The following is a 24,694-nucleotide window of genomic DNA, read 5'->3' on the forward strand; positions in this document are numbered from 1 at the left end:
TAATTATTTTATAATTACGTATTTTATGTTGGTCCTAAATATTCTATTAAATGAAAGCACCTACTAATTTCTGTCAAAATTCACATTTAGATAAAACATTCAAAAATAAAAAAGATTTAAACAAAAATGTGTGTAACGGTTAGATTAGTATCATAACTGAAGACATAAATTTAAATCGAAAACAATTTTCATCGAGTATAGATTTATTCATGTGCTGGATGTAGCGATTATTTCATGTTTAAAATTTACTATTTGAAAGCCAATATACGATTATAACACGGAAATAAACGGATCACATCTGTCTCCGTGCATTAACGGGGACTACATTGTATTTTTGTATGCTTTTTTATTGTAAAACATTTTTATATTCTGTTTGTTTATTGTTATGAAAACAAAACAAATCATATTCCTCCTATGTGAAAACCATGTTGGTAATTGTAATAACAGGGAGCATTTTTCAATATTATTGTCACATTTAAGTAAACATTCAGTGCCTCTCATTAAATTAAATTAAAAAATATATCTATTTAAAATATTTGATATATTTTCACATTTTGACCTGTTAACATAAAAAGTATTATTCACGGCAGCAAAGCTCAATATTTATTTATTTATTTTAATATTTTAAATGGAAGAACAGATCCAATTTCCCGGTTTTCCAACCAGCAGTAACTGTGTTTCCGTTTCCTGTCATTCATTTCTAAATTTATTTATGAAATTATCGTCAGAAGATAAATAACAAATAGATTAAAGTGGGAATGAAGTACAGACAGTGTGTGGTTTAGTGGGTTAATTTAAAAACAGAAATCAATTTAAACAGAGAAATGAAAGATTGTTATTATTCCGTGTCCTGTCTGCAGGTGGCGCAGTTTGTTGACAGCAGGTCAGTGTCAATATGAAAGCTGTCAGACGGACAGACAGGGCGATGTCCCATCACTAATGTCCTGCTGTAACTAAAACACCTGGAACAACATCTGGAACAACATCTTTCACTGTAAACTCTCAGTAAGTGACTGTCGGTTTTCCTCCTGCTGCTAACATTAGCCTGCCTGCTAACATCGAAGCAGCTGGTTTCATGTGATGCTAGCTAGCCCGCAGTGTCTCTGTGATGTAGAGGCTAGCTTAGTAAACAGCGTGATGTCTGCGTGACATTATGTGTGACTGTGTTGTTTTGGGAATGCTGACTGTATGCTGTCAGGTTTCACAACCGCCTGCTGAGCTAACATTGACCTGACGGTGCCATATTTTCCTGTACAGACAGCGTCACACCAAGCCCCATTCAGTAAATGGCAAATTCAATATTTGGCTCAAGTTGAGCTGACTCAGCTTAACTGCAAAGCCTGATGTGAGCTTTGTCACACTTCGTGAAGTTGTTTTGTTTTATTCGGTGTATATCATCTTCACCAAACGGCGTTTAAATACTGTTAAATCTCAGCTGTTTACGTTTGATCACGCTGTTCGTTGCCGCCCTCCATCACCCCAATGTCGGGTAGGGAGAGTAGTACAGCGGAAACTGCGGATAGATAATAAAAGGTTAACTTGTTGTGGAACGCCAAATGTTGTCACCGTGAATAAACCCCAACGACTCGTAATGTCTTGTTATAACAGTACTGTGTAGTCAGATAAAGAGTAAGGGAAATGTGCAGACTTTTGTGACCGAGTTTGGTGCAGAACGTTCACGGTGTTCGTCACGCCAAACGTAATAAAGCATAATGGCAATTTGAACTATCTCTCCATTTGAACTGAATACAGTACTTCAAAATCTGAATTAAGACGCCAGTTAGTTTGGGTAAGTGTTTCTCTTTAATTCGGCATATATCTGGTCCACCATACCAGACAGCAAATATTCACAAATCTGAGTTCACTCCAGATGAATATGAAGCAGTTCAATTCTGAATGCACCTCTTCTCATGTTAATTTTCTGTGAGTTTTTAAATGGTGGTTTTGTATTGACTTTCAGGACCAGTTGAGTCCAGTTCAGCAGAAACATGGCGACCCCTCCTTCTGTCCTGAGAGAGTTCTGCCCGCTCTACTATCTGCTCAATGCAATCCCAGCCAAGGTAAAGAACCATTCCAAACCAGACCAAACCCAGGCCAATGTATGGAACTGTTCCAAACCAGGGCCGAACCCAGGCCAAGGTACTGAACCATTCCAAACCAGACTAAAACCCAGGCCAATGTATGGAACCGTTCCAAACCAGACCAAAACCCAGGCCAAGGTTTTAAACTGTTCCAAACAAGATCAAAACCCAGGCCATGGTACTGAACCATTCCAAACCAGATTGAAACCCAGGCCAAGGTACTGAACAGTTCCAAACCGGGAAAAAATCCAGGCCAAGGTGAAACCTAGGCCAAGTTACTGAACTGTTCCAAACCAAGGTGAAACCTAGGCCAAGTTACTGAACTGTTCCAAACCAGACCAGATCTCAGAATAAGTTACAGAACAGTTCCAAACTAGGCTAAAACCCAGGCCCAGATACTGAACTGATCCATATGAGACCAAAACTCTGGCCAAGGTACAGAATCCTTCCAAACCAAGGCAAAACCCAGGTCAAGGTACTGGGGGCGCCAGTAGTTCGATATGTAGGGGCGTGTCTTTGGAACCCAAGGGTGGGTTATGGAGACTGGACTGTTGGTGCCAGTTTAACCACAGGACACATAGATGCACGTGTCTGCGTATGTATTGTAAATAAAAACAAAATAAAAACATGAATATCTTCAAGGACATGGATACAATTTTACATTATTATTGTTATTAATAATGTTGTTTTTATTATATATTGATGACAATATTAATGATAAAGTTAATATTAAAGATGCTGTTTATATTAATGATAATGATGTTAACACTGACGATGATGAAGGCTCCTGCATCTCTCTCTACCTGCAGGTGCAGCGTGGGTTCAGGTCCGTCCTGGTCTACCTGACGGCTCTGGACAGCAGCAGTGACTTCCTGGCTGTGGGCAGCAGCATTGGAATGCTCTACCTGTACTGTCGCCGCCTCGCACACATGAACAAGTACAGCCTGGAGGTCAGAGCTCTTCTTCCTCTGAATTAACAATGAACAATAAACTTTTTTAAAAAATGACAGCCCTGGTCCTCAGTATCCCAGAATGCATTGCGCTGCAGTGGTGTGTTCAGGTGATCCTCATAATGTCTGTGATGATTAATGTTTAATTTTAGAGAATCAACACTTAAACGTGGAAACAGAACACCAGTCTCACTTCCTGTGTGTGTGTGTGTGTGTGTGTTTCTGTACATGTGTGTAACAGGGAAAGAGTGATGCAATCACGGCCGTGAAGCTGCTCAGCTGTTTTGATGATCTGGTTGCCGTGGGAACAGCATCAGGTCGAGTTGCAGTCTTTCAGCTGGTGTCTCCACTTCCTGGTCGAAACAAACAGGTGAGAAGTCTGACAGGTGAGTTTCAGAAAGCTACAGCAGGGGCAGTATTGAGTTCGTCGATCAGCGCCCTCATGCTTTATATATACTGTTGGTGACTAACTTGTCCGTAGGTGTGAATGTGAGGGTGAATGGTTGTCTGTCTCTGAGTGTCAGCCCTGTGATAGTCTGGCAACCTGTCCTGGGTGAACCCCGCCTCTAGGCATTGTCAGCTGGGAAAGGCCCCTCTACCTCCTCCCCCTGTGACACTGTACCAGGATAAGTAGTTATGGTAAATGAATGAAAATGAATTGGGCTGTTTTTTATTCTGGGTCTACACTTAAAAATGTAAAATTCTAAGTGTTTCTAACAACAACAGATGACGCCAATTATTTGTAAAACTACTGTTGTTACTGAAGAGCCACTGTCCCTCACAGCTAGTCTGCAGTGCCAGGAGATTTAGGGGAATGCCACCATTACCAGAACCATCATTCAGCTCAGGGCCTTGAGACAAACTCACCACCAACAATGGCTCTTTCAGACACAACACCAACTCTCTTTTTCTTTCTCTGTTATTGTAGTTGAGGCGTTTCGATGTGGTCGGCCTCCATAAAGGCTCCGTAACGTCTTTGGCGTGGAGCACCAATGGGATGAAACTTTTCTCTGGAGACGATAAGGGACGAGTCGTTTTCTCCTCTCTGGACCTGGACCAGGTGAAACCACAATTACACAACAGTGATACAGCAGATAGCTTAAAACGACTCAGACGAAAAAGATTAAATGATTATGAAAATTTTTGCAGATGAATTTTCAGTTGATCAACTCATCAATTAATTGACTCTTGTTGCAGCTCTACTTAATACACACCATCCTGACTGTGTGTTTGTGTGTGTGCAGGGAGTGTGTAAGCCTGTGCTGCTGTTGGAGGAGTCCTCAGGTGTGGTTCAGATGGAGTACAGTCACCAGATACTACTGATCTCAACGCAGCAGAGATCTCTGCTGTACTGCACACAGACACAGGAAGTCCAGCAGCTGGGCACCAAGCCCCGCAAGAGGTAAACACGCCACAAACATCTGCTACAATCACTGTTGTTATCAGATATTTTATACTGTGAAATACTGATATCAGTATTGGTCAGACTGTAGTTTTAACACCTGGATATAGCATCTGACAGACACCTGGGGCCGGTTGCACCAACTGGTCTTAAGCCTGGTCTTAAGCTAAGTTGGTCGTAACTAGGGATAGACCGATATGGATTTTTTAGGGCTGATGCTGATACAGATTTTTTTCCATCACCCTTAGCCGATGACCGATTATGGACTGCCGATTTTCTTGAGGCGATATTTGGGGCCGATACTGCTTTTGCTCCCTCAATTTACATAAAAAAAATGACACAATGATAACAAATATTACAGGTCTCAAGTTTAAAATAAGAAACATTTATTGAACAGTAAAAAATACTAAAACAAGATGGAAAGTTGAGGTAGAACAGGTAGCATATTATTATTATACATTCAAATAAAAAAAAGAATTCAGTGCTCTTAAATCTTCCAGTAATGTCTTATAAAATAAACAAATATTTAAGCTGAAGCATAAATAAAACAACAACTACTGTACACAGTAGGATTCGCTGCATGTGCGCTGCAGGGTCTTCCGGCAACACAGAGATGCCCGTGGATGCCTGTCTGTAAATCATGCCAGGGAAAAATAAATCCGCGAACCCACGCGCGTATCGGCCGATGCCGATACAAGTAAAAAACTCAAATATCGGCCCGATATATCAGCCGGCCGATGTATCGGTCTATCCTTAGTCGTAACTTGGCGTTCTAAGTCCGACCTAATAGTTACGCCGGTTGCACCAACAGGGCTTAAGACTTCTTTTCACTAAGACCAGGCGTAAATCTTACACCTAGTCAAGAGCAGGCGTAAGGTTATTATCAAGCTGCTCTCATGTGCTCTAGAGCGCAGAGAGCGCAACTTTATTATGGCACGTCTCATCCACTGTCTGTGTACGAGCGGGCATTTAGATGGGAGAGGGTAATTAGGGACAGAAGCAATTGGACATAGCCTATATAATGACGAGGAGCTGACTGAGAGGTTTCAATTCGGTTGGAGAGATCAGTTTGAACTTATTGAAGAGCTGTCACCGGATTTACAGTTTGTGTTGGGCTGCAACGCAGCACTACCACCAGCCTTCCCACCAGGCAGGGGAATCCTCCCCAAATACGTCAACAATGATGTCACTGTAAATTGAGGTTTTCGGGGAGGACCCCTGCCAGTTGGATGATTTTTTTTGGAGATGTATTTTTTTGCCTTGCTGAGAAGATCTTTCCAGTTCTTCCTCATGTCAGCCTCTGTATGAAGGCAGCCAGAGTGTGAACATGTATTGATGTGCCCCGTTATCTCTGCCCATACCAACTGTTTGTTCTTATTTGTGATACGTCTCTGTGCTCGCTGTACAGCTTGATTAATTTTCTAATTTCAGTGTCGGTAAAGTTTTTCATTGATCCTTCATGTTTTCTTCAAATCTTAAACTGTAAATAAACTGTCAACACAGATGAGAAGGGCTGTCAACTGTCAACTGTCATCTGTCAAGCACACGGGGTGATTCAGCGGCACGTCATTTAACGTCACTGCGCTCCTCTAGGCAGGCTGCGAGGGGCATTCCGGGGGCATTCACATGGACGCGCACAGCTAAAACCAGCGTAGCTAAGACCAGGCGTAAGCCGTGTTGGTGCAACCCGCGTAAGTCCACTCCTTAAGACTGGTCTTAACAAAGACCGTCTTAGGAGTTACAACCAGGCGTAGTAAAGACCAGTTGGTGCAACCAGCCCCTGGAATATATAGAACCCAAGTTACATTAGTACCTTTTCTGTAGTGTTGTGAAGTGTGAAGAGGGGCCTTTCACAAACCACCTGCTATACCCTCTCCCTACCCACCCTCACTCCGTTTCTGTGTCCATGTGGAGGGTCTTCCATATTGAGTGCTGTCCCAAACCAGCTGGTGAGGAGTGAAGTAAGTTGTAAAACCCTCCAGTAGTGAGTCTGTATTGATGCCATCTGACCATGTGCGACAGCGTATTGTGTTCGTCATCAATCAATCAATCAATTTTATTTATAAAGCCCAATATCACAAATCACAATTTGCCTCACAGGGCTTTACAGCATACGACATCCCTCTGTCCTTAAGACCCTCAAGAAGACGCTCCGTACAAAAAAAGTTCTGCGACTAACCTTACAAACATAAACTGCTCAAACTAAGACAGACATTTATTGCCGTTTTCGACAGCCACCTTGGTTTGGACCATCAGCTCAGTGCAGCAGGGACTTGGGGGGGTTGGCTGCGGTCAGTGAGGCGCCACAACTATCCGCTTTTGGACCTACTCTAGAGAGGGTCCATCTCCGGCGCAGCTTGGTGTGGCACGGCGCGTCTACACTGATAATGGAAACACAAATTGGCATACCATGGCTTTACTTGGCACGGCCAAGAGTGACAATGGAAAAAGGGTATTATAGGCCTATTGTCATACAGATGCTAACATATTAAAGGTTATATTGTATGTAGGATAAAATATGTCCTTCTATAGTCTCTAGAAAACAGACGCGCTCATTTGATTGTAGTGTTGTGTATTTATAAGAATTGCTACAAAAACCAAGCTGCTTATATCAAATTGAAAAACGAAAGGACCACCAAAGAAGCTTAGGAGTAAATTTTTTTTGTTTGTTTAATATATATATATATCAATTTATTGAGTTATTTGTTTCTTTTAATAATAAAAACATCATATAAAAAACTTCAGATAAACAATAGCAGCACATAGAGATTAAATAGTGCTTTAAATATATATATATGAAGAACCTTAAATTGGATTAAGCTTTTTCTCCATGCTTACTAAAAGTTACGACAGTTCCTCTCCCCGCCACTGAGAGTGAAGTTTGTCCCAAAGCTTACTGCTGTGTTTATCCCCTACATTCAACTGTGAAGGTGACACCAAAGGAGATACACTCCCTGACATAGTTGGAGTGAGGAGGGTCCGGTTTGGGAAAGGCCCCAAGTTTTCACTTTAGTGTGACTGAACCTCCAAACTCATCTGGATGATGTCATCGTGCAGGTTCATGTGTCTGATCCCTCATTTTTATGGACAGATCTAAATACTTGAGTATCCATGAGCTTCTGCTGCCGTTGCCATGGAGACGAAGGCCGTCAGAGCGGCTGTGAATTCAAAACACATCGCTATGGTTACTGAATTCAACCTAAAGTTGAGCTCAACATTAAAAGTGATCTGATTTAACATGAATAACTCATCACACTTACCTGAAGTGTCAGTGACATCAGTCCTCCTGAGCTGACTGGGAGCTACTGTATGTAATCACCACTGTACAACAACTGTTACGTGTCATTTTACTGCTGTTGCATTTCTACCACTGATACTCTCAGCAGCGGCAGGTTCGGAGCCTGCTTCCTGCCGGCTCTCTGCAAACAGAGCGATCTTCAGGTGTTTGCTGCTCGACCTGGACTCAGACTGTGGAGGTCTGACGTCAAAGGACAGGTGGAGGACACCCGGCTGCTCAAACCCCTCTTCAACGCACAGGTACAGTGGGAAAACACTGCTAACACTTAGATCCATTCTGTTACTGATCCAGCTGTGAGCAGACATTTCCGCTGAAGCAACATCATACAGATAGTTTTACCAGAACTGCTGCTAATGTCACTGCGACTGATCTATGAGACAGGTCAAAGACAGCTGTAAAAAGCTTTATCAGCTCTTATCCAGTGACTTTCAATAACTACATAAATTGCAGTCTCTCTGTTTGTTCAACCACCTGTCTGTCTGTCTCAGATTCCTCAGTTTGAGTTGTTTCCTCGTCCTGATCCAATCGGAGCGTACCGTCCAGCAGACAGACAGCTCGGTCTGCTCAGCTGTTTCCTCAGAGAGGGCTGGGTCCTCAGCTGGAACGAGTACAGCATCTACATCCTTGACTGTCTTAACGAGGTGCTACAACTATTTTTATACATAGAACTTGATTTTGTGTGAATGTATACATTGTGTGATTGTTAACCTGTGTGAATCCTGATTATTTGTTATATCTGATCAATTTTGTGTTTGCTGTTTTCAGGTGATAGTCGGAGCATTGGAGAGCAGTGGAGATATTGTGTCAGTGTCGTGTTGTGACAATGAGATCTTCATCCTGAAAGGAGACAGAGACATCATCCGTCTCTCCAACAGCCCTGAGGGACTGGCCTCCAACTGTGAGTAGTACTCCTCATAGTAGGTACTAGAGCTAGGCTAGCCAAACAGTGGTAGTGAGGAGTGGGTAAACCCTGCCATCGGGTCATTAAGACTGATTATCAACCTGTCTGTGTGTCCTCTTCAGTGTTGGACCTCTCTGTCCGTGTGTCCTCACCTTTGGCCACGCCAACAATCTTCCCACCAACCGGATCAGTGGAAACAGCTCAACCAATCAGAACCATGGCGATCATTGTAGAGGGTGGGGGCAGGGAGGAGGGAGGGGGTGGATGGGAGCGGCATGGCGAGGACGGAGAGGAAGAGGAGGAAGTGGAGGAGGCGGAAGAGCAGCTGGAGGTGACTGACAGCTGTCTCCTATATTGGTTTAACTGGTTGACACATTTACTCATGGACAGTTTAACTTACCTGTCTGTGTCATGTGATCCGGTTGTCCAGGTGACGGAGCAGTTCTGCCACCAGTCCGGTTTATTCACCAGCAGCTCTCGTAGCCGCAGCAGCTCCATCACTTCCTGGGACAGTCTCCATGGAAACACCCCGGTGACCACTTCCTCCGAGCAGAGCTCCAGACGCTACAGCGCCCCCCTGGGTCAGGGCGAGATGCAGCAAGAGCTCGTGGTGAAAGCCATCAGGGTGAAGAAGAAGAAGAGGAGACGACAAGGCAAGCAGACAGACAGACAGACAGACAGACAGACAGACTGAGACGGACTGACTGAATGTTTTGTGTCTCTGTGTCCGTCCTCAGACAGCAGCAGTGGGAACCGCCTCTCTGAGAGCAGCTGCTCAGAATCCATGTTTGTAGTCCAGGACGGCAGCTGTAGCGACGGAGGAAGTGGAACTCCTCTAAGTGACAGAGCCTCGCTTGTGGGTCTGGACCTTCACAACCAGGACTCTCCCGAACAAAACCAGGAACAGAACTCACATGAGGGAGGGAGTGGAGATGTAGAGATGGAGTCTTCCTCCACCCAGTCTGGGTTAGTACCTGAGGACCAGCGGACAGTATCATTGTGTCACCTGTCATCAGGTGTTTGTCTCATCCTTGTTTCCTTGTCTCAGCTCCCTGCTCCCTCCAGACTCCCTGCTTCTCGAGGGTGTGGAGAACAAGCTGAATCCAGGAAAGGACTCTGGTTCTGGTGCAGAGGCAGTCGTCCCCCCAACCCCGGATGTGGATCTGCTTCTCGAGTGCACTTTCTCCTACATGCACAACACTGAGGAGGAGGATGAACAGGAGCAGCAGCCAGTGGAGGAGCAGGAGGACGAGTTTCTGAGCCCTCTGATTGGACCAGATGAAGAAGAGGAGGAGGAGGAGGAGGTGATGATGATCATGGAGGTTCTGTTATACTTAGATTAGCAGACGTTAAATTTTAACGTCAAATTACTGGGCATAACCGATCCTATCAGAGAACACTTGAACAAACAGCAGATAAAAAACTACCTGAAGTTCATGTAATTAATAAATGAATTTCCTCTGTGTTTGTGTACAGATTGATGACCTGGCGCCCCCTCCTGGTCTGCCGGACCAGATGTTTTACTCCACTGTATCAAATCTGAACAGAAAACCCAGCATGTCCAGTGATGAAGAAGGAGACATCTACTGTCACAGTCTGCCCCCTCCTGGCAGCGGCGGAGAAGTCCTCAACTGTCCAGCTAATCAGGCAGAGAAGACAATAGACAAACAAATGGACCAAGACGCTCAGGACAGAGACACGCACAAATCTGACCAGGTGAGACAAACACACAAACCTGACCAGGTGAGTCTGTCAGCAAAAAAAATATGAATATATTTTTTTGTCTTGTCTCTCTGCAGTTGGCAGAAAGCTGGATGGGATACTCGGGACCAGGATGTGGAATACTGAGCCTGCAGGTGACTGACAGGTGAGTCAGCAGACTTTATGTGTGGTGTGTGGACCAGAGTTCAACTCGGGCCGCATATTTCTGTCCGAACCTGATCCAAGTCCAAGAGAGCAGTGACCAAGCCAGGTATCTTACAGGTGACCTGTATGTTTTAGGTATGTGTGGTGTCTGGACTTTAAAGGAGGACTTTTCTGTAGCCCTCTGCCTGAAACTGGACTCAACTGGCAGCGTTTTGAAGACAACGTCCACCAGGTGGCGGTGTCACCCTCAGGTACCCTCAGGTTTACTTTGACGTTTTACTTCATTTTTCCTTTTAAACTGACTTCATCTTCCAGTTCAAACACTGAGTTGATCTCATGTTAAAGCAGGCAGCAGACTGCCAGGTGTACAGGTGTATGTAGCGTTAGCTGGATGCTAACTGTTGCTCACTCCGTCAGGTAACCTGCTGTGGAAGGTGGAGCAGAAGACTATGACAGCGTTTGCTTGTGCGAAAGTAACAGTTAAAGGGAAACGGCACTGGTACAAAGCTGTGGAGCAAACGGCCTTCGTGGCTCTCAGTGACGACTCCGCCTGGATTATCAGGACCAACGGAGACCTCTACCTGCAGACAGGTAACTAACCACCTGTCTCACTGTTTGTCTCACCTGTTCAGTAACAGCAAACTCAACAGGAAGGACAGATACAAACATACCGGTTTCCATATGTGATGCTGCAGTTACTCTGCAGGGGTCAAATCTAATCCCTCTCAATCATCACTTATGACCAATAAGCAGTGTGTGGCGGTGTCTGTATCTGCATAGGCTCTGTCTTGTGCCTGGATTTTCTTATTTCCTTCTTATCTTGGTTTGTTTAGGATGTTTCTGGGTGTCAGCCTTTGGGTCATGGTGTGTAGCCCCCAGCCAACAACAGTGTGAGGTCAGGACTATATGAAAATGTAGCGTTAGCATGATTACCAGCATGATTCCAAGGATGTTGGTCTGTGAAGCCAACACTTTGTTCCAGACTGAAATATCTCAAAAAGTATTTGGAAGGCCTGCCATGAAAGTTGTGACTCACATAAACAATATTCCTGCTAGTAATCAGCTTGTTAGCATGCTGATGTTAGCATTTAGCTAAGTTAAGCATTATCTGGTGATGAAGATGCTTGATGACATAACGAGTTCACATGTGGTTCGCATTTTCTAACAGCCAAAGTAAAGTTACTCCAACAGTAGTCTGAATGGGCGGAAGTTCGCTGCATAGATCAGCCTCTCATTGGACGGAACGAGCCACCCTCTGAAGTCCCGCCCTACCACCTCCAGTTGTGTAGCAGTTTTCAACTGTTTTCAACACGTGCTTTACTAACTTTTGCGGTGTTTGATCTTGCGGGGATGTAGCCATTTTTCTGCTATGGTTCGCGTCCTGTAGGCGATGTTTTTGTGGGCGTGTTACACCAAAACCTGTTTCCCCCCGGCAATATTTTTGCTAGCGCACCGTTGCTGTGGCACCGCCCAGAACGATTGTGATTGGTTGAAAGAAATACAAGCAGCCGGGGCGTTTTTTTTCTCCAATCTTAAAGTGAGAGTCGGCCCAGCCAGACCTTTCTTTTCTTGAGAAAGGTCTGGTGAGCGAGACTACTCCAACAGACATGATAAAAAACCAAAAACTCAGAGGTTCATCATGCTGCAGATGCCGATAGAGCGGAGGTTGGCACTGGTTACCATGGTTATGTGTCTCTAATTGGCAAGGAGGCTCTTAGGAAGTGACAGGGTAATTACAGTGCATTCGAAAAACATACATACTACTGTTTATGTACAAAAAAGTATGTTTAAAGGAAAGTACACAGTGTGTAGTGACCTTCTAAGCAATGATAGACTAAAAAGTATGGCTCAAGGTGTATCACCCAGTTCACTGTTTCTATGGCAACTTTTTTACTTAATGCTTACATCCCAAAAGCATGATGAAAATTTTATTTCCAAAACATGATTATCTCAAGTGGTAGTAAGAAAAAGAAAAATATTAGGAGCCTTCAAGAAAGGTCACCGAATGTTTTCTGAGTATTGGTTTAATGACAGCTGTAGTCCTGGAGGTAAAACTGAATAAGTGACATCATCATACTGGAGGTTTCTGATTGGTTTACAGAAAATTAGAGTCACATTTAACAGACAGATGTATGTTATTCTCCCTTAGATACTCTTGATTTAAACTTAATTTAAACTCTTTTAGTCAGGCTGATTTTTGAAAACACTCAGGATCCTTTTCATTTGATGTTCCTCCTGCAGCTGTAATGTCTCTGTGTGACCACCCGGGGGCGATCTGCTGCTGTAACACCTCAGGTTCACTCTGCAGACTCACCTCTGCTGGAGTTTGTTAGTTTTATCATACAGATCACATACGACATACGAAGGTGAAGCTCTGGATGCTCAGCTGATGGTGTGTTTCCTCTGCAGGGTGTCAGCAGGATCCTCCAGGATGTCTTCCTGTGTGTTGTTTCCATAGTAACCATTGTCTCCGTGTGTCCGTCAGGTCTGAGCGTGGACCGGCCTTGTGCTCGCTCTGTGAAGGTGGACTCTCCCTGTGTGTTCAGCCAGGTGTGTGTGAGCGCAGGTGTGGTCTGGGCCCTGAGCGAACACAAAGCGTTATTCTACAGAGAAGGACTCAACAGCTACTGCAGCGAAGGAGAGGGCTGGAAGTACGACACCGTCAGGTACAACTCCTACTGCTACTACTGGAGTACTGCTGTGCTACAGTACACAGACAGATGTAGTACTGAGTCGACTTCCAGTCACTGATATTTCATTGGCGTTGATGAAACAGTTTATGTTGGTACTGTTTGTTCACACTCATAGGTTATTAGCATTATTAGCTTGGTTAGCATGCACCATTAAAATCAGTTGGACCTTTAGCTTTGAGCTAGTTTTTAAATGAGCCAAAAGAGAGGTAGCTGTGGATCTATTGATCACTGTTTACAGATACTCTGTGTTTCTTATTGTGTTACTGTGTGTGTGTGTGTGTGTGTGTGTGTGTGTGTTGCAGTGAGGCTCAGGGTCTGGAGTTGATGTGTGTGACCCTGGGAGACGGTGGTACAGCCTGGGCGCTGGACGTCAGCGGCAGCCTCTGGTTTAGAACTGGCATCTGTTCGTCCAGGCCGCAGGGCGACGACGACCACTGGTGGCAGGTACGCAGAGACAGGAAGTCTGTCTGTCTGTCCCGATCTCAGTTCAGCTGTGCAGCCTAACAGCCTGTCTGTCTGTCTGTCTGTCTGTCTGTCTCTCTCCATCAGATCAGTATCTCAGACTACGTGGTCTTTGATCAGGGCAGCCTGTTCCAGACGCTGCTGCAGGCCACCCAGAGTGTTGCCACGGTAACCAGGGCACCGGTGGAGCGGGTCGTGGCCTTCCTGTCCCAGTACTCGCAGTGCCAGCCGAGCCTGGTCAGCGCCAACAGCAGTGGAGTCTGGGTGGCCTCGGGGCGGAACCAGTTGCACCTGGCCCGCGGCAGTCTCGTAGGTCAGTAGAGTCCAGCAGAGTCCGGTGGAGTGCAATAGAGTCCAGTGGAGTCTAGTAGAGCTCAGTAGAGTCCAGCAGAGTCCAGTGGAGCTCAGTAGAGTCCAGTAGTCTTGGAAAGAACAGTAGAGCTCAGGAGAGTCCAGTGGAGCTCAGTAGAGTACAGTAGAGGCTAGTAGAGCTCAGTAGAGTCCAGTATAGTCCACTAGATTCCACAGTAGAGCTCAGTAGAGTCCAGTATAGTCCACTAGATTCCAGCAGAGTCCAGTGGAGCTCAGTAGAGTCAAGTAGTGCTCAATAGAGTCCAGTAGATCGCAGCAGAGTCCAGTGGAGTTTAGTAGAGTCCAACAGAATCCAGGAGAGCTCATTAGAGTCCAGTAGAGCTTAGTAGAGCTCAATTGAGAACAGTAGAGTCCAGCAGAATCCAGTAGAACACAGTAGAGTTCAGTAGAGCTCAGTAGATCCCAGTAGATCCCAGTGGAGCTTAGAAGAGCTTGGTAAAGCTCAGTGGAGCTCAACAGGGTCAAGGAGAGCTCATTAGAGTCCAGAAGAGCTCAGTGGAGTCTAGTAGCTACAGCTCAGGAGAGTTCAGTGTAGTCCAGTAGATTCCAGCAGAGTCCAGCGAAGCTCAGTAGAGTCCAGTATAGTCAAGTATAGTCCAGTGGAGCTCAGTAGAGTCCAGGAAAGTTCAGTAGAGACCAGCAGAACAGCAGAATAGACTTTGGAGCACAGTTTTCTAGTTTTCAGTTTCTTAGTTGTTCTTCATGTTTGGTTCTTTCAGGAACTTTCTGGCAGAACGTTGTTCCAAGAGGAACCGTCTCAGCTACCAGGTGGACCTTCATCACATCTTCAGCTGTGCCTCACAGAGAAGGTCATACACCTGTACACTACACACACCTGTACTCCTCTACACCCATCTGGTCACCATCCATCTGTCATATATTACACTAAACACACTGATCATTGGTCTACCTGTGTGTCACCTGTGTCTCAGGTACGTTCCTGTGGTTGGCTCAGAGCCGGAAGGATCTGTTCTGTGTTTGGGACCAGGATGGAGAGCTCCGCCCCTCGTCTGTCCCTCTACCACCTGAGGTAGAAACACGTGTCACCTGTCTCTGAGTCTGATTCTATTGGTCTCTTTTCACACCAATGGTCTCCCCCTGTGTTCTGCTGATGTTCTCCTGTGTTCTGCCTTGTGTGCTCAGATGGAGCTGACCCACCTGTCTGCCTGTCGTGACGCTCTGTGGGGTTTGGACACTCACGGTCGAGTCAGTATCCGTACGCTGTCTCCATCCTGTCCCTTTGGACTCCACTGGACCCCCCTGGACCTCAGCCAGCTCGGTACGTACCTGAGACATACAGGAGAAAGACTCTGCTGATATTCAACCAGCTGTGTGTCATCGCATTGTGCGCAGATGAACGTTGTTTGTCTTCTACCAGAGATCCCTGCCCATCCGGTGATGTGGTGGTTCACTTTTACACTGTGATCTGTAGCCTATAGTTCGGCTTTAGCTTCTAACTATCTTTGTCTTTTTAACCTGTTGCTGCTGCTGAGTCAGTTTGACATCCTGGATATATCCTTCAAACACAGACTGTAGACCCCTCTGTCTGCTTCTCTCTGGAATCACTCTTTCATGATAATATTTCTTCAGGGAGTGCAGTTAGTTACAGTGAGGGCTCCATGCTTACTTTGACAGCTTGACGGACCATCAGTGTACTGCAGAGAAAAATCATCCTTTAAAGGGGAACACCACCAAAACTAATAAGTCCAGTATGTTATTTCCATGGCCTTGGAAAGTCATATCAATATTTATGAACACAAGCTGCTCTCTCTCAAAGCCAGAAACCAGAGAAGGAAATCTCAAACTTGTGATGTCATAGGTTATGAAGTCTGGAGCTGCTCCATTGACAATAAATGTGAGCCTGATTTTGTTTGTTTTCTTTTTTATACCCAAATGAGCTTCACTCTACTGTAGTGTTCTCAGTGCTGAAACACTGGCTACTCCCAGTGACATCTGTCACCATTCATTGTCTGTGGAACAGCACCAGACACAATACCCTATGACATCACAAATCTGAGTTTTGGATTTGGGAAAGAGTTGTTCAAGTGTACTAATATTTTTGGGCTGTCTTAGGCTATAGGAATGATGTATGAATTTTGAAAATGGGGGTAGTTCCCTTTTAATGTCTTTAATTATGTAACGAAGTTGGTGGGTCTGACTTGAGGTCTGTGATTGGTCAAAGAGTGAGTGTGTGTTTGTGTTTTGGGGGGGGCGGGGGGGGGGGCATCATTCACTTGTGGTCACATTTCAGTTTATCAGACTCACACGTACACACACACACACACACACACACACACAGCTGTGTTTCTCTGTCACATTGACAGGCGGAGGGTGCGTAACAGATTTGTAATTCAGAGGTCAACATGAAGAGTGTGTTCCTGTGAGTGTCTGTGTGTGTTTGGGTGTGTGGGTGTGTGTGTGTGTGTGTGTGTGTGTTCCTGTGTGCGTCATACTGTAACCTGACTGATAGGTCAGATCTGTTTTTAGTTCCTCCACACGTCTCACTAACAGAAACCACATGACTGTCTGTCTGTCTGTCTGTCTGTCATATCTACAGCTGATACAAACCAACATCTTGTTCTGGCTCTATATGTGTTCATTACTTTTGTTTGCACAATACTAATATCTGACAGCTAATTAATTACTCACTTTATTAGTAACTTAATTCTCTACTTTGTCCGGTTTCAATTTATTCACAAGAAACAGTTAAAACAAACGACATGAGATGTAATGGAGATGTGAAATGAGACCCTGACAATGAGAACAGGGGCCCAGACATGAAGCAGAGAGTATTTAAACTGTGTTTACCAACACGTTGTCTAGCTTTAAGAAAAAGAAAGTATATGTATTATACAGTAACATCTCCAACCTACAAAACTCCCTAAAACGAATCCATGGTGACCCAAACTAGTAAATGGTCCCAGTACATTTATTCCATCAGTCTAAACATTGTTTAGTAGCTAAGATATATTAAGGAGAGACATGGCAAGTGGAAATAACTGTCACTCGTTTGTAAGAATTGGGACAAAACCTTGTTTTTTTCAATTTTTTGTTTAAGTTTTAACTCTTCAGTTAGACTGGGAAAAAACATTTTTAAAGATTAAAGTCTTGACTTTAAAACCTTGTAATGGGCCGACCTCCCGGTGATTTAATTTTTTCTTAAATGGCATACATGATGAATGTTAGAGGTGAGATCTGGCGGAGTTGACAAAAAGTTAAATATTTATTAATTTCACAGCAGTTGTAGTAAGTCGCTGTTTTATTATTCAGTGTTGCTAAGAGTTTTCTTAAAGCTAATGAAAATACAAATTTTTATCCCTCTGTGTCAGCAATCGCTATGGCCAGAGGCATTATGTTTTCAGATTGTTCGTCTGTCCAATTCTTGTGAACGCAATATAACAAGAATGTCTTGAGGGAGTTTCTTCAAATTTGGCACAAACATCCACTTGGACTCAGCGATAAACTAATTAAAGTTTGGTGGTCAATGGTCACTGTGACCTTGTCTGTCTTATTTTTGCGAACGCAAGATGTCAAGAACACCTTGAGGGAATTTCTTAAAATTCGGCGTAAACACCCACATGGACTGAGCGATAAACTAATAAAAAAGTTGGTGGTCAAAGGTCAAGGTTACTGTGACCTCACATAACTAATATTCTTACACTTTTAATGCCTTATTGAACAGAGAAATTCAACCCTACACCTTCTGAATTTACGTTTCTATGTTTCACCAAACTAAAATGAAATAAAGCTCACCTTGATTATTCTTGTTAGTCATCTATTTAGTTTGGCCACTGTTCTAACAATCACTAACTGGTCAAAATAAACCCTGAATTAACCAAGTTAGATGTGAAAATGCACTGTTTTCCCCCCACGGTCTCTCTTTCTGCTGTTGCTGGCCAGCTGTTGACAGTCCAGTAATGTCATCCACACCCCTACCACACCGACACTCGTGTCTGTCAGCTCAGCTCCCTGTAACTAGTGTTTTCATAATTTCTGTTACTCTGGTATCAAAAACAATCAGACATTTCCATCTGAAATACACCTTGTGTTCGTGTCCTCCAGATCTTCATACTTCTTTTGTGGTTTATCAAGCTTGCCAGTCGTGTTTTTGAATTCATTCTTTAGGAAGTCCTTTACCCATTCTGTGATGGAGTCGCTGAAAACCTTCTTGACAAGTTCAATTAGAGAATCCACCAATATCTTGCTGATTTAGCTGATGAACGTCCGTGAAACAGCAGATCAATCTGCTTATTGTGTTTTTGATGTCAAGTTTGGTCGAGGTAAACCTGTGCTGCACTGTGGCGCAGTCGTCTTCACACACTGTGTTTGTCTTGATTCAGTTTCTTTGCTTGTTTGTTGCGTTTATATTTTGTAAATGTTAGTTTGGTTGATCTAAAAGACAAAACAAGCGTTTGACATGATGGACAGCTGCAGCAGCATATCATTAACATCCCTAGAGGTCAGCAGGACGGTTGGTCAGTCAGGCCTGAAACATGAAGCTGTTTACCAAAAACAGACTGGCCTGGAATCTGTTCTGAAACAGGATGCAGTAACGTGATGCTGCTAACATTCCACCTCTTCACATCTGAAACTGTAATACTGTAATGTTTCTGTTTGGACAGCGCTGCATTTGACCTGATCAACAGCTGGTTCTGTCATATAGGTCACTGTTTGCCACAGCTTGATATGTTTACTTGGGTGGAACAGTATGTGACAGTGCAGTGTGTGCCGGCAGTGTGCCAGGGAGCAGCATTGTGATGTGTGTGACTGAGTGGCGTTGTGATAGCTTGCTTTGTCTGTTGTTGCACTCACAGTCTTACTACACGATGTATCTTCATAGAATGATTTGTTTGATATCCTTCAAATTAGTGCCCCACGAAAGATGTTACATCCATAATGTACAGTTACGTCACTGACATAAATTTACTAAGGTTAGGTTTAGGAAAAGAAACATGGCGAGGACGTACTGTAAAATGACTCAGAGTTTGCTCAAATTTTACACAGTTACGAATACGCGTCTCCAGGGAAAGTCCACTTTTTTGTGATCCAGCACCCCAATCTGCCTCCTTACAAGACTACTCCGGACTGCTTCCTTGCTTACTCCAGTCAGCACATTGGTCACATGATTGCAGTTTTTCAAATTACATAGGATATGTATGAATTTGGGTGCATTACTTTTCGTAGGAAAACATATGAACAGTTAATGAGAACAGCTATCTGGGGGGTCTTAATGTACCTGGGTGGATGTTAATCCTTAGGGGTCCATGAGGTTCTTCGGATGATCCATCCATGTAGAGGTTTTAGAGGTTCTTAGGGCAGTTCGAGAGATACTTAAGGGGTTCTAGTAGTCCAGGTTTTTAGGTTTCACGTGCTGTTGCATAAAGATGTAAATGTGTGGACAGGTGTGTTCAGGTAAAATGTCACCTGTGTGTTACAGGAGGTGTTCGTCTGGTCAGTGTGAGTTGCGGCAGTCAGAACGTCTGGGCTGTGGACAGTCGAGGAGTAGTTTACTTCAGAGTCGGAACCCAACCTCTGAACCCGAGCATGATGCTACCGGCCTGGATTCAAATAGAACCACCTGCACAGGTAACAGAGAAACATTGGACTCACATAGAACCACCTGCACAGGTAACAGAGAAACATTGGACTCACATAGAACCACCTGCACAGGTAACAGAGAAACATTGGACTCACATAGAACCACTTGCACAGGTAACAGAGAAACATTGGACTCACATAGAACCACCTGCACAGGTAACAGGGAGGATCCACATACAGTAGAACCACGCTTACAAGTAACAATGAAACTCAGGATCTGCGTAGAACCACGTTTACAGGTAACAGGGAAACTCAGGATCCAAATACCTGTCCAGGTAACTGTGACATCATGTCTCTGCAGCCAATCGGAGTGCAACTGGTCAGTATTCAGACGTGTCCTAACGATCGTCTTCTCTGGGCATTGGACAACAGAGGAAGTGTCTTCGTCAGAACTGGACTCAGTGATGAGATGCCTGTGGGGACGGACTGGGAGCTGGTACCAGGTACATTCCTGTCTGTCTGATCGACACACCTGTCTGTCTGATCTATACACCTGTTCAGTTAGAACACTGAGTCCCGTTCTTTGGAGCTCATGGCTGAGCTGTGTAGACATGGATTCAGTGTGAGTCACCAGTATGTTTACTGGTGCTCCTGGTCTCAGTAATATTGTGTAAACTGCATTGACACATTGTGTTTACTGTTCTAATACCGTGTGTACTGTATTTGAATGTGTGTACTTGTATTTGTGTGGAATAGGTTTAGCCGTCAGTCAGCTGGTCCTCAGCTCTCGGACAGTTTGGGTTCGGTGTGTAAACGGAGATCTGGCTCGACGCTATGGCGTCTCTGAAAGAAACCCTGCAGGAGATTACTGGAAGAAGATCCCTGGAAACGCCAACTGGTTAACTGGTAAGACTGTGTTCATACATACTGGTGACAGGACAGGTGTAACAGACTGATGCTCAGGTGTCTCAGGTAACTCAGGTGTCTCTTTCTCTCTTCAGTGACTCCGGATGACGAGTTGTGGGCAGTGACTCTGATTGGTGGATTGTCTCGTCGGCTGACCAAGCCCCTCCCACAGACTCTATGTAGACCCGCCCCCTCAGGCCCCGCCCTCAGCAGGGACGACATCGATGATGAATGGGAGCTCATCTGACCAATGACATCGCTGTGATGTCACCACTGTTTGGTGTCGGTCTTGTGGGTTGCAGTGATGTCACAATGACACCACTTCCTGTTTACAAACTTGCTCCTGAAGCAGTAAGTGGACTGTGTGATGTCACCGCTGGACCGACACTGCACAGGCAGGTGACATCACTTCCTGGGACTTTTAAGACTAGAGGACATTTTTGAAACAAGGTGGCTGCACAGAGGGAGCCCAGGTGGCTGCTGGGAAATGAAGTGAACTGAGACTTTGTTTTATTTTTTGTTTTAACAGAAAGCACTTTATTCTAAAGGGACAGTGGGTTCTGACTGGTTCCTACTGGGCGTCAAACGGCTCGTTCTTCTCCAGCTCCAGTTCAAACTGGTTCAGTCTCAGTTGGCGTGGCTCAAAATGGTCCTAACTGGTTCTAACTGGTTCTAAATCTACTAATATTTATTCCAGTTTAGTTACATGCTGGTTGTTGAGGATATTAAAGGGACATTTCACATTTTACTCCAGTTTTGTTCATTCTACGTCAAACTGGTTTGGAGCGGCTCGGACTGGTTTCTTGACCGGCAGTGAGGTTTAGCTCTGAGGTCTCAACTGGATTTATATTAAAAGATAAAACTCTTGGGAATGGTCCTTTAAACTCGTTGTCTTCTCTCCTCCTCGTCTCCGACAGCATTGCCATGGAAACCTGTGAAGATGTGACTCCGTTGTGATGTCATGGTGATGTCAGCTGATGGGTAGGATGTTCTGCTGCTGACCAATAAGAATTCAGTGTAAACTCACCTGTTGTGTGGTTTCATTAATTATTAACTTAATAAACATGTTTAAACACAACAGCGTCAGTTTATTGATCAGGTTATTGAATCAGAGGGTGATTCCCATTGCTGTGACACGCTTGTTGTCATGGTTTTTAGTTGATGAAGTTATTGATGGGACAAAATAGCAGAGGCTGTAGTAAGTCACACATGTGCAAGTCTCAAGTCATAACCTTCAAGTCTCAGCTCAGTGTAGCAGTATCAAAACCTCGTACAATAAGAGGAGAGCCTGAGCGTGTAAAGCCAGTGACTGTGTGTGCATAACGGCCCGGAGCTGACAGTGTGTCACTGGTTGCAAAGCACGTTCAATACTGAGTGAGTTACTGAAAACTTAACTCACATGTATCCCCCACCTCTGCAAAATATACATAATTAATTGTGGCACATGCTGAAGTAATGTGGCAAATAATGTTGACCCTAACTTGACATTCTCACAAGACAAGTCTGATCTGGGACGGGACATGAAGGACAACTGGTTAATTTAATAATAATAATAATAATGATAATAATAATAATACACTTTATTTATTTAGCACCTTTCATACAAGAAAAGCAGCACACTTTACAATAAGGACAGTACAAGCACTGAGTGCTTCACATGAAGAAAGACATAATGGACACATCAGAAAAAGTCATAAAATCAGATTAGTAAAATTCATTCATTCATTTTCTATAACCACTTATCCTGTTAGGGGTCGCGGGAGGGCTGGAGTCTATCCCAGCTGACATTGGGTGAGAGGCAGGGTTCACCCTGGACAGGTCACCAGACTATCACAGGGCTGACACATAGAGACAGACAACCATTCACACTCACATTCACACCTACGGACAATTTAGAGTCACCAATTAACCTGCATGTCTTTGGACTGTGGGAGGAAGCTGGAGCACCTGGAGGAAACCCACGCTGACACAGGGAGAACATGCAAACTCTGCACAGAAGGAATCCCACACCCTGGGTTCGAACAAGGAACCCTCTTGCAGTGAGGCAACAATGCTAACCACTGCACCACCATGCTGCCCTAATAATAATAACAAACCTTATTTATTTAGCACCCTTCATACAATAAATGTTTTACAATAAGGGCAGTACAAGCACTGAGTGCTTCACATGAAAATAAACATAATGGACATAAAACAAAAAGTCATAAAATCATGACATCATAAAGTCATAGAATTGTAAACTATAAATCATAAAATCAAGTAAGATTTTAAAGCGTTGCAGCAGCATGAAGCACTTGGGTTTTATTTATTTTCAACATGATTTTCAACAAAACATGAGCCCAACAGGTTTCAGACAACACGTCAACAAGTGTTTCCAACATACAAGAAGCAAATGTCTGTCATTTTTTTAAGATAAATACATTTTATTTACATCACAGTGTTGATCAAAGACCTGAGCTGAAGAAGGAAAGAAACAAAAAGAAATGATTTACTTGCCAGGTAGTAAAGTGTATGTCTGATCTTACATCCCGTTGAATGAAGTCAGTGAGATCATTAGGCCTCTGTACGTCCAGAAAACTGGTGTAATCTCCCTTTGATATTCACATGAAACACGTTCCTCATTGTGTTACAGGTTTTTCATTCAGGACACAAGAGTCAGTGCGATTAAAATGGACACCTCCTCTCTCTGGTTCTGGATCGGACATGAACAGACACACTCACACAGAGGAGACTGACAGGGATCAGTTGTGTTTCTAACATGAGGTGTTGTGTTCCTGTATCTGACAATTTATAAACTGAGGGGATGATTAAGTGATATGATTGAGGATATCGAATATATTTTATTTATTTTTGAATGTCTTTTTTTAGACAGGGTGCAGAGATGACAGGAAACAATGATGTCGAGCCGGATTCGAACCTGAGACGTATTTCCTGTTGTGAAGCGTTAAAGCACAGAGAACTCTTCTTCTGTCTCGTCAGGACACTGAGGTAGAAACATCAGATTTACATGTGTCAGACTCTGTAGGTGACTCAGCAGAATTGATCGCCGATCAGTGATCAGGTCTGTTTTTAGTCTTGATTTACATTCTATTTACATCATCAATATACCGTCCAATCACAGCAGTCCTGAGGTGATGGCAGTGTTGTTTGCATGGTGACAGATGATGTCACTGCCAGCTGTGTGGCTGCAGGAAGTCAGGCAGCGTGGTGATGTGGTCAGGGCCGGACCGGGCCAAACACCTGAGTGCCTGCAGCAGTAGGGGGGGCGGGGCTAGACCGCACAGCCAGCTGAACACTTCATTTCCCAGCAGGCCTTGCCAACGATGTGGCTCGTCCCGCAGGTGGCACAGCGACGGTGGTTCTGGCAGGAAGAGCAGTAGAAAGTCGAGGCAGCGCTGTGCGTGGCGTCGGTCTGTCGCCTCAGAGGTTACAAGTCGCTGCAGTGCGGCATCGAGGCCGTCAGGCAGCGCACCGTGAGCCAGCAGCAGCAACAGACATTCAGGCCGTGACAGCTCCACCGCCAGCTGCACCGCCGTCTTCCCTGAGTCTGCCACATGTGAGCAGCCGCCACAGCTGTCCAGATAGTTCTGCCGCATGCTCTTCGAGTCACAGTCCTTCAGAGCCTCTACCATCATGCTAAGGATCGACACGCGGTCATAGCGCACCGCCATGGTCAGGTGTGGCGCGCCGCTACTGCGGCAGCAGCAGAAGCTGCAGCGAGGCGGTTTGAGCGCGCTCAATGAGTACGTGGTGAGTAGGTAGCGTGCATAGTCCTGGTGGTCGTGCACAAGCGCATAGAGCAGTGCCTCAGATGGCAGGAAGGGTCGAGGCTGTCCGTCTTCCCAGCTGAAGACCTCCATACTACGCATGTCCTCCAGCAGCCAGACTGGCAGCTGCTCCCGCACTGCACAGTAGAACGAAAACGATGTCCGCTCACACTGACGCTCAGTCGGAGACGAAGACAGATGCTCCAACTGAGAGGACAACAGCCACGGCATGATGACACACCTGGAGAGACACTGTGTACACCTGTCCTGAAGGAGACACAAGACACACCTGGAGAGACACTGTTAACGCCTGTCCTGAAGGCACCTGGAGAGACACTGTTTACGCCTGTCCTAAAGAAAACACAAGACACGCCTTGTCTGAGGGAGACAGACTCCCTGACTGATCCTGGTTCAGACACAAACAGTCTGCCTCTCAGTCAAACCTCCGTCCTCAGCGC

The 24,694-nt window shown here is 44.7% G+C and overlaps 2 protein-coding genes across 4 annotated transcripts; one reads left to right on the forward strand and one right to left on the reverse strand.

The window, feature by feature from the left end:
* The first annotated feature begins 849 nt into the window (after positions 1-849).
* On the forward strand, positions 850-21,547 carry tecpr2 (tectonin beta-propeller repeat containing 2). Of its 3 annotated transcripts, none has more exons than XM_033642961.2 (27): positions 850-1,005; positions 1,961-2,060; positions 2,891-3,031; positions 3,273-3,401; positions 3,960-4,091; positions 4,276-4,433; positions 7,817-7,970; positions 8,220-8,372; positions 8,497-8,629; positions 8,755-8,963; positions 9,063-9,285; positions 9,370-9,598; positions 9,681-9,936; positions 10,109-10,348; positions 10,432-10,499; positions 10,634-10,749; positions 10,916-11,089; positions 12,984-13,164; positions 13,494-13,635; positions 13,741-13,966; positions 14,745-14,834; positions 14,958-15,055; positions 15,169-15,304; positions 19,463-19,611; positions 19,925-20,066; positions 20,320-20,469; positions 20,565-21,547. In XM_033642961.2, the coding sequence occupies exons 2-27, from the start codon at positions 1,989-1,991 to the stop codon at positions 20,714-20,716; spliced, it is 4,053 nt and encodes a 1,350-aa protein (XP_033498852.1). In that variant the 5' UTR covers positions 850-1,005; positions 1,961-1,988; the 3' UTR covers positions 20,717-21,547. The 3 variants fall into 3 exon arrangements, with proteins under 3 accessions (XP_033498852.1, XP_078031454.1, XP_033498855.1); XM_078175328.1 differs by having other exon boundaries at positions 9,681-9,928; positions 10,107-10,348; XM_033642964.2 differs by lacking the exons at positions 850-1,005; positions 1,961-2,060; positions 2,891-3,031; positions 3,273-3,401 and adding an exon at positions 3,477-3,670.
* A 484-nt stretch (positions 21,548-22,031) lies between these two features.
* On the reverse strand, positions 22,032-24,694 carry ankrd9 (ankyrin repeat domain 9). The gene has a single exon (XM_033642017.2). The coding sequence runs from the start codon at positions 24,465-24,467 to the stop codon at positions 23,637-23,639; it is 831 nt and encodes a 276-aa protein (XP_033497908.1). The 5' UTR covers positions 24,468-24,694; the 3' UTR covers positions 22,032-23,636.

Source organism: Epinephelus lanceolatus, chromosome 15, assembly GCF_041903045.1.
Source record: "Epinephelus lanceolatus isolate andai-2023 chromosome 15, ASM4190304v1, whole genome shotgun sequence".
NCBI classification, from domain to species: domain Eukaryota; kingdom Metazoa; phylum Chordata; class Actinopteri; order Perciformes; family Serranidae; genus Epinephelus; species Epinephelus lanceolatus.